Genomic DNA, 9,975 nt, shown 5'->3' on the forward strand with positions numbered 1-9,975 from the left:
TTTGAACACAGCCCAAAAGTGCGTGTATAAGAAATACCAGACTAAATTACATTTCGAACACATTTTTTTTGGCTCAAAAGTTTGTACTCAAGAGAAAAACTAAATTTTAAAATCGGGGGGGGGGGGGGGGGGGGCGATTATTTTTCAAATTTCTGAAAAGGGGGCGATTTAGTAAATGAGTTTGGGAAACCCTGGTTTAAATAATGAAATTTAAAAATTAAAGTATGAATATTTTTCCATGTTTCAAAAACAAGATGAGTCAAACAAAAATGTAGAACAAACATGGTAAGCTCATACGGCAAATTTGTTTTATAAAAAAAGAAAAAATTAACGAAAATAATAACCGCAGAGATTTAAATTTTAGTAAATTGTTTCTAATTAATATTCTCAATAATTCACAAAATTTTTTTTTGTAAAGATTTAAGCAATGTTATACTTATTAAAAAAAATTCCAAGTTATAAATTGATACTCGATTAAAATAGACAATTCTTTAAAATTAAACCCCAAATAGTGAATAGTATTATGCAATAAAATATTAATTGTACAGAAAAGGTATTATAGTTTGCACATAAAAACAATCTTATTGATATTGTTGTTATTGCAACATATATGAATATGTTCTTTTTTAAGAAAAGAACTATCTTATTAGTTTCTGAAAAACCAAAGTCAAAGAAATTGGTTTAATGATTAATTTGTTAAATATTTTAGTTTAAGAAGTTACAATGATGTTAGATAATTGAAATTAATTTTAAAAATGTAACTTAAACAAAACCGCGAAAGGTTGAATTTCCATTGTCAAAGAAATTGTAGATTAAATAAAATTTTCTTAAATAAATGATAGCACTTGTTTTTCAAGTTTTAAGAAAATTTGCCAAAAAATGATTATTCATTTGAAAAAAAATAATCTGAGATAAATTACTTTAATATAAAAGAGCTTTTTCTCTGTTTTAAATACGCTAAACTTTAAAATGAAAATGAAAATATATCAACAAAGTGTCTAAATAACGCACTGAACAAATAGTTATACCAAACACTGAAAACCTGAACTCTTAATTTAACAAGTTTCAAGTTAAATATAAAAACATTGTCCTAAAAAAAAACGCTTCTTTTTCAGTCCCTTTTTCACTGGCAGCAAAGCAAAACAGACGAGATAGCTCTTTTTCTTACAACTAACAAATAAAGTAGTTGTTGTACTTATATAATGAAAAAAGCGCTGAAAATATAATAGAACAGGAAGGACAGGAAGGCGGCGAAGAGGCTGATGACGCAGAACGCTTCCCGCTTCATCCTTATGAACACGGGGTGGTTGTCAAGCAGTTCCTTGATGATCACCCCTCCCTTGTTCCTGTGCGGGAAGGGCTTGTCGGGGACCGGCACTTGCAGAAACTCGCACAACGGGCCCCATCCTTCTTTCAGGTCGTACACTAGGAGTCGCTCTTTCGGGCAGTTCTGTAAAGGTTTTTCCATTTAAAAAAATTAAACAAAAATTATTAATTTAAAATTAACTACCAGTAGAAACACTGTTCAAACAATAAAAAATATTGATCAGTTTGCTTTATAATTTAAACTTAAACTTATGCTTAAGTTAAATTTAAGTCAGTTTACTGGAACAATTTGTATTTGTTTTGTAGTAAACAAGAAAATTCCTGTACAACAGCTTTTCAGTAAGTAATCAGGTTTTTAAACTTCTTTAAGTTCGTTCTTGTTCTGAGCAAACTTTAATTTAAAACGAAGTATAGAGCAAGCACATTTGTTGACTTTTTACAAAAAATTTTATAAATAAAATCGTATGAATAGTTTAAATTTCAGTGTTAAATAGCTGTATATATAAAACTAAACTCAACATTGTGACAGTTTTAAGTGAAACTAATTTAAATGATGCTATTTAGGTTTTTGTTTATGTGAAATAGACGGTCTTTAATATAATGACATTTTTTAATGAATTTATGGCTATTCTTTACTAAGGTATTTATTAACATTTGTTTAAATCTTTTCTAAGTAATTTGCAATTTAATTTTTTAAAACGAAACTGTAAGTATTCTAAACTACGGTTTTGAATTCATACTTCTGAACATAAATAGTTAAACATGATGACCAATTAACACAATAACTAACTTCAAGCACGTTTGCATTGTGTTTTCTGTATGCTTCCCTGCATAAATCTTCATTTAATTCATTCGAACTTTGGTGAGTGTGTTTGTACATGCATTGACCTGAATAAAACATTTTGTTTTCAAGTGTGTTTGAATAATACATTATACTTCGTATAACAAAATATGTATTCAAAAGAACGTAAAATGCAATTTTTAGTTATCGGATTACAGCACTAAAAGTCAAGTTTCTACAACGCTTAAGAAAACATTTTTTTGGAGTGTAAATTTTGGTACTACAAACTGGTTTATAAAAACTATAAAGTAACTAAATTTTATGAGTTAATTTCAAAATAAAGCCGTGCTTAATTTTGAAACTTATACGATAATAAAAAAAGAGCAAGTTTCAGAAGCTAAAGTTTCATGCTAGTTATTCGAAAAAAGCTAAGAGTCCCGACAAAAGTTTTTGTAAAAAGTTTAATATATGACGCGTGAAATTTATTTGTTATTTTCAAAACTTGCTATTAATATTTATTTTTCTTTTTTAACAGTCAGTTTAAACATTTAAAATTAAAAACTTTAACTTTTATAACTTTACTAGCTTTTAGATAAAAACTCCTTTCTGAAATTCTGCAGTTAAAAAATAATAAAAATAACAAAAAAAAATCTTTTTAATACTTTGTGAAATAGTTATCATTTTTAGTTTTAAATAAGTGAAACAAAACTTACACATTTTATCATAAAATTTTCTCATTTTCCAAATAGTTGGTGACGTAATAATCATCTTCAGTTTGCTGAAATTGTCCCCGTCAGCCTCTCTCACCTGCTTCTTGAAACTTTTGTACCAGACCTCGTCAGATGATTTCCGTGTGAGTACGACCTGTGAGAAAATTTACTAGGTAAAAAGTAGATTTGTAATTCGTTTATTTTATGTTTTACTTCAATACTGAAAGTTATTTAGAAAAGTTGTTTTTTAAATTATGTATCAATTTTTGAGCATTTTTGTGTCTGGAATTGTAAATATTTATTGTCAATGTTAGATTTTTTCCTTTAATTCAGCGTTATTTTGAAAACTTTTAAATGAAACTTTATACAATTTAAAGTAAACTTATAGTGTTTTTTTATTCTATTTTTATAATTTAATAATTTTATTTATTTATTTAGAAATGATGTTATTTAAATTATGTACCGAGTTTTTGAGGACTAGAACTATAGAAATTTTTTCTGTTTCAGCGTTATTTTGATAACTTTTAACAAAATTTTCATAGTTAATTTTCAGTTTTTATAAGTTGGTTAACGTACTGCTTCTTTAGGATAGTACAACTTTATTGGTTATTTTATTGCATTTTATCTTTTTAAATACAACTGTGTAACTATTTCGTTATTAGTTGTTTATTCTTTATTGAACGTCATAAAAATAGTTTGTTCAAATGGTCTTGTGTACAAAAAAAACTTTCGGTTTATAAATACAATTTAAAGTTTTGTCCAGATTAAAATTAATAACTTTTAAACTACATCTGCTTATGTTAAATTAAAGTAGAGCCTGCCGATAATAAATTTTATTAATAAACTTAGTGCTTTTCTTACAAGTAGAAAAATTGCTTGTATCTATTTTAAATATATATTTTTCTAGCCTTTAATAAGTAATTGAGAGCTATTGCTCCAATTAATGTTAAAAAAACAAACTTCCTTCTTTAAAATAGGTTTTATTATTATAGACGCAATAATTATTTTATAAATTAAAATTGTAATTCAACTAATGCTCCAATTAATGTTAAAAAAACAAACTTCCTTCTTTAAAATAGGTTTTATTATTATAGACGCAATAGTTATTTTATACATTAAAATAGTTTTGTACTTATAAAAGGTGTTTTAAATAATTTAGGCTCTAATATATTGTTTACTAAAAAATACTAATAAAACTATAACAATTTTACTTTTTATTAAAGTTTTTATTAGTTTAAGATGCACAGTTTTTCAGAAGTTATATAACCATCGATTAAAAGTAATAGAAAACATTACGTTTACAACTACACGTTAAGTAAATAAGCGTAAATCTATTAGCTTATAAAAAAGCTCTAAATTTCGATTGAAAACCACAAATCATAAAGTAATTTTACTAATAGTCCAAACCGTAGGTTTTTTAGAGCATAAAAAACATTTTATCTTGTGAATAAAAGTTAAAGAAACAACGTAAATGTATGTAAGCTATTCGTTAAAAAAGTAAAGAAAATTTTAGTCAACCACTTAAGTGTTTATATCTTGTACTAAAAAATACAATGTTTATAAATACATTAAGAGAAAAAAAAGTATTTTAAGTTGTCAATAAACAATACTATTTAAAACACTTATAAGCTATAGATATTAACAGTAAGAGCTAAATGTTTACTAACGCCATGAACACTTATTTTGTTTATTTTTAGGAAAATTACGAACTTAGTTTGGATTAAAATTTAAAAAACAGTGTTTCAATTTTTTACGAAGAGTAAACATCACCTTTAGTTTTAAGCAACATCAGAACCAGAAAATAAAGTAATTTTAAATTTATATAAAATTAAAGTTTAATATAAAGTATTTAAGAGTATAGATTTTTAGAAGGATAGTAAATAAAAAATATTTCACCTTTAGCATTAGAAGTCGCATCAATTATTTTCTTCCATCAAAAGCAAGCATTTGTAAAGTAAATAGTTCAATCAAACAAACTAGTAACAAAATTAGTTAAAAAAAAGATAAAACTTAATTATTATAACTTTGACAAAAATAAACCTTACAATCTGGAAAAGCGTCAATTATTTCTTCCCAAAAATAACAAGCAGGCATATCTGTCACAGTATCAACATCTTTGTACATCTTCACAAAATCCTCTCTGCTGCCACCGTGCTGAAATATTTTCATCCACGCATCGTAGTTGTATTCGAAATGTTCTGGGAAATCGTGGTTCTTCATTCCGAGTTCTTCGAAGCATGAACCAAGAGTTTTTGTTCCGCATTTTGAGAAACTCGCCAATACTACTTTCATGTTTGTATGTTAGTAAAGTGATCTAAAATGTAAATAAGTTACTTTTTGTGACTAAAGCTAAAAATAGACAATTATGAATGCCTATAAAAACGTTTTTATTTTCTAATACTTTTATTAGTCTGAACCTGTTCTAGAAAAAAAATTTTAGTCTGAATAGAACTGCATTTATTTTCAAAACATAATTTTATTAAGGTTTTATGTTTTCCTTTAATATATATTTTCCTGGACTTGGCTAAATGACTAAACACTAAGTATATAATGTTAATTTTATCAATTATTCACTTAGCATTAGGTTTTTTAAACTTCTATCTGTAATAATTTTACAAACATTTGAAGTGACTATAAGTGTTGTAATTACTTTTGTAAACTTTGTAAATTATTATTTTTTTTCTGTGTTAATTTTAATTAGCTAAATAGTGAAAAAATAAGTAACTTTCGATTTTAAATGTTTTTTAGAACGTATAACAGATTTTGTCTTTGTGATAGTAGTGTTTAGGAAGCTGTTTAATGCAAACTTATTTATTAAATACACTTAATTTTACGAAAGTTTAGGTTTCGAAAACAAAGTAAAGAACACACTTGTACTGATAACAGAAAATAGTTAAAAAATAAAGTAAAAACAAAAACCAAAATAAAGATATATTTTATTTAAAAACTAGTTCAATAATGACACAGCTTTTTAGTCATAGCTTTATCAAAGTAGTAAAATTTTCATTACAAAAGTTAGAGTAAGTTTTAAACTCTAGATTTTTTTAAAGTTTCTCAACTATTTGAATCAACAATTAATAAAGTGTACCAGTTTAGTTAAAAAGACATTGATTAATGTCTGTAAAAAAAAATGTATAATTACTTTTATAGATGAGTATTGTATTTGGTCAACTACTATATAAGTTTTTATGTACTTTAAGTTTATTAAAAGCTGTCAAATTTTTTGCCTTTATAATGAAAATTAGCTGTATGTACAAAATTATTCTTAATAACGTTTAAAAAAAGTAAATTAAAGTAAAATTAACTTCGAAAATAGTCATTTGTTTATTGTTTACTTTAGTCTACTGTTTAAGAGTTTAATAAAATGAAACGTATGTTTGGTTATTTAAAAAAAAATATTAAACTATTAAGTAATGCACTTTGTAAATTTAATTTTCTTTGTTTATTATACATTAGTGTAGGAATCTTAAGAATATAAGTGTATAAATTTTATAAAATAAAGGGTCAAAAGGAAAAAAATAACAATTGTATCACAATTAAAATAATGTTGACAACCATTATTAACAAGATAGCTTAGTAGTAGATTATTAAATATCACTTAGAATGAACAAGTAAGTAGAACACATAATTTAAATCGAATTTATTTTTACTGATACATAATTTCTTTTTAACTATTTTCATACAACGTTTTTTTATTCAAATTATTTTCTTATAAGATCAGTTTAGTTTAACTAAAAAGAACTTTTGCTTTAAGTCGGTATATACTTTTACATAACTATGTTAAATTTAATTAGTAAATTGTTATTCCATTCGTTTTTGAAACCTACGGTTTTTTGTCTTTTCGTTATCTTAATAAAATAAATTATCAACTTATTTTTGTTATTGTGCAAATTATTAAGTAAGATAATCATTTTGAAATAACAAAGTTTTAAAGTATTTAACAAGCTCTTAAAACAAAAGTAATAGTTTCTTTATTAATAATTACTGCCAAAAAACTAAACAACTATTTTAAAGCAATATGAAAAACAACTATACAGATGTAGTTATAACAAAAAAGTTATGTAAAAGCTTTTAACCACATTTGCTAAAATAACGTAAGTAATAGTAATCAAAACTTTAAAGAGCTCTTAACTAACTCTTTTTTGAATTCAATTAGCTCTGTCAATATTTTAAGCAAGTTCAAACAACTTTGTCTTTTAATTTCTGCTAAACACTTGCTGCACATTTATAAAACAAAATTGTCAACAAACAAAACTGACATTGAACTACAAGCTGTTATAAAGTTCAACGTTTTGCTAAATTACGTGTCACGTAAACTCAAGTTTATTTACTTAAATAAACAGAATTTAAACTTAAATTATTTTTTGAACTAACATAAAAAATTTCCACCAGTTCACACTAAGGCTTGTAAGTTTTTTCTAAACTTTTTTAATGAAAATCTGCTCTATATATGCAAAACTTGCACAAAAACAAAACAGATCGTGAAAGCTTCCTGAAGTCATTTGTGTTAATCCTGAAAACAACAGGTTGTTTTCAACACAAATATTTCCCTTTCATCTGGTGACTGCCGGTATTGTTTTCCACACTACCGACAGCTACTACCAACATATAGAAATTACGAAATGGAAGTTCCGAGCTGCTAGTGAAGCATGCACGAGCAGCACATAACACACATATTACAGATGACATATTTCAAGTTGCACCAGCAATATCTATTTGATTTGATGACATTTGTTTAGCAACGATAAAACAAATATGTTTGATTTGAGTTTACTTTGTGTCGCCGCTCAAAGTAACCCTAATTTGAAATGTTTATGTAAACTTTGATTTCGAAAATAATTTACGAGCTAATTACCGTTTGACTGACCGTGTGTAGTTTAGTATCATATTTAAATGAAAAAGAAACAAAAACCCTTAACAGTTTTATACAAATTTGGTCAGCCGAAAAGTTAGTTCACGTTAACACCACGTTTTTCAGATTTGAATTTACAACAAATAATATATTTCAAACAGTTTTAATTATTTTGACGAAAATTGTTTAAAAGATAATTTTAAAACAAATAGTTGCGATTTCTGTTTTATTAGTGTCATCTTTCAAAGTGACCTTAATTTGAAATAGTTATGCAACTTTTGATCATGAATATAGTTTACGAGTGTAATCAATTACGTTTTAGTTTAGTATTTATTAATAAAACAAAACTTAAACAAGTTTTTTCCAAAGTTGATTAATCAAAGTTGATTAATCCTATTTTACAAAACTTTTTTTTAGTTCAAATATTTTATACTAAACAATTTTCCTTATCTAATTTTTAAAATTTGCAATATCATTTTTAAACTCTTTCGACTTTCTAAACGTAATTTAGAGTTTTAAACTTCTTTTTGAAACAAAAGCTGTAATATTTCTTTTTACAATTTATTGTTAATGAAATACAAATTTTTCAATTTATACAAAAACTTTGTTCCTGCAAGAAAAAAAAAACAAAAATAAAGAACTTACAGCCTAAGCTTTATTTCAGGATTAAAAAATGATAATTATGATAATTTGAATTTTGAAAAACAAAACACAGTTATATCAAAATGTTATTTTTGTTTGAATAGAAGATAAAAGAAAGTATTTTTAAAGTAAATATAACTAAACTAATGAATGTAATAAATTAAGCAAATAAAAATGAACTTTAACCGTTAGATATGTTTTTTTTTAATTATAGAACTTTATTTGATGACACAATATATGTAAATACAACATGTTTGTAAACTTTTTAACTTTTATTTTGATAACAGAAATTTTTTTATGCTTAACTTACACTAAATAACAACTAAAACTTATATTTGCATTGAAAATTCGGTTTTCAAACAAAAATCAGTAGATATTAATGTATTGCATAATAGTATAAACTGTAGAAAGTAAATTTAGTTTGCTGACTTTTTTCTTTTGTATAAAATAGATTAAAATAGTTTTGAACTTTTTTATATAAAGACATATTTTTAGTAGACTGAATAAAAATAAACTATCAGTTCTTTGTAGATATTTTACAAAACTTTTTTTTATTCATTAAACACCTATAATAAATATATGTACAATTTTTTTTGAGTTGTTCTAAATATTGAAAAGAAATCATATAGCCTATTTGAAATAAAAACTTCAATATTTTTTTCGAAGCGTGGTCGTGTTAATAACAATAACTCATTAAAAAATCGAAATATCATTTAGCTGTTTAGTTACGTAAGAAGTTTGAAAAGTCATGCTGAACACCAACTGCAGTAGTAAATTTTCACGCTACGCACTTCAATGCATACCGCGCATTATACAAGGTGACGGATACACAAGAATAATTTCTTAAGTATCTTTAAACCTGTAAACACCGGTTTGAGTTTAGCGTAGTATTTCGTTAAAATACGTAATTGCCCTGATTTTATCACTCGGTCTATTATTTCTTTAAGGCGCGCCCAAATGAATGTGAAGCCCGCAAAATACCTCAATAAAAATGTTTAAGTGCGTAGCACTGTCTAGCGGTTGAAATTTTTGTTTTGCTGAGAAAACAACAAATTACTAATAGTGTACTTTTTTATTACATTTAGTTGAACATGTCTTGCGTCGAACAAAATACAAATTTTGATTGGTTTTTAAAAATGTTACATGTTAACAGAGTCAGTAAATTTTTATGAATGTTTTCAGAAATAAAGAGGGTTTTGCTACTTTTTTTTTAACAACTTAAAAAGACTTAAATATAATTGAATTACTTGGTTTTGATTTATAGTAAAATACATATATTTACTTGAAAAATATTGCTACAAGCCATTTTATGTTTAAAAAAAAAAAACATTTATAACCTAGAATAAGCACTAAAAAACCTGTGCTACTACATCATGCACGAAAAAAATTAGAAACAAACAATACAAAATATTTTTTGTTTTAATAGTTTATATATGTAAATTAAACGGGTAATACATCGAAATTACAACAAGAAAAGTAACTTTATAAAAAAAACTGACTAGCTTTTCTACTAGAAAATAAAACTGTAATAATGAATAAGTTTGTAACTATTTACACAAACATAACAAGTAACTAAACTCATTATCTTGATTTTATATAAAAATTTGAAACTATAAATTATACTCTTTATAGATTGACGTTATACATAACTGTTTTTAGTTATA

General features: G+C 25.0%; 1 protein-coding gene across 1 annotated transcript; it reads right to left on the bottom strand.

The window, feature by feature from the left end:
* Positions 1 to 1,195: 1,195 nt before the first annotated feature.
* On the bottom strand, positions 1,196 to 5,109 carry LOC145844350 (uncharacterized). Its single transcript, XM_082951745.1, has 4 exons — positions 4,858 to 5,109; positions 2,821 to 2,971; positions 2,117 to 2,214; positions 1,196 to 1,450 (listed from the first exon to the last, which is right to left on the bottom strand). The coding sequence occupies exons 1-4, from the start codon at positions 5,107 to 5,109 to the stop codon at positions 1,196 to 1,198; spliced, it is 756 nt and encodes a 251-aa protein (XP_082807871.1).
* Between the last annotated feature and the right edge of the window lie 4,866 nt (positions 5,110 to 9,975).

Source organism: Thalia democratica, chromosome 9, assembly GCF_965202585.1.
Source record: "Thalia democratica chromosome 9, ktThaDemo2.hap1.1, whole genome shotgun sequence".
Taxonomy (NCBI): domain Eukaryota; kingdom Metazoa; phylum Chordata; class Thaliacea; order Salpida; family Salpidae; genus Thalia; species Thalia democratica.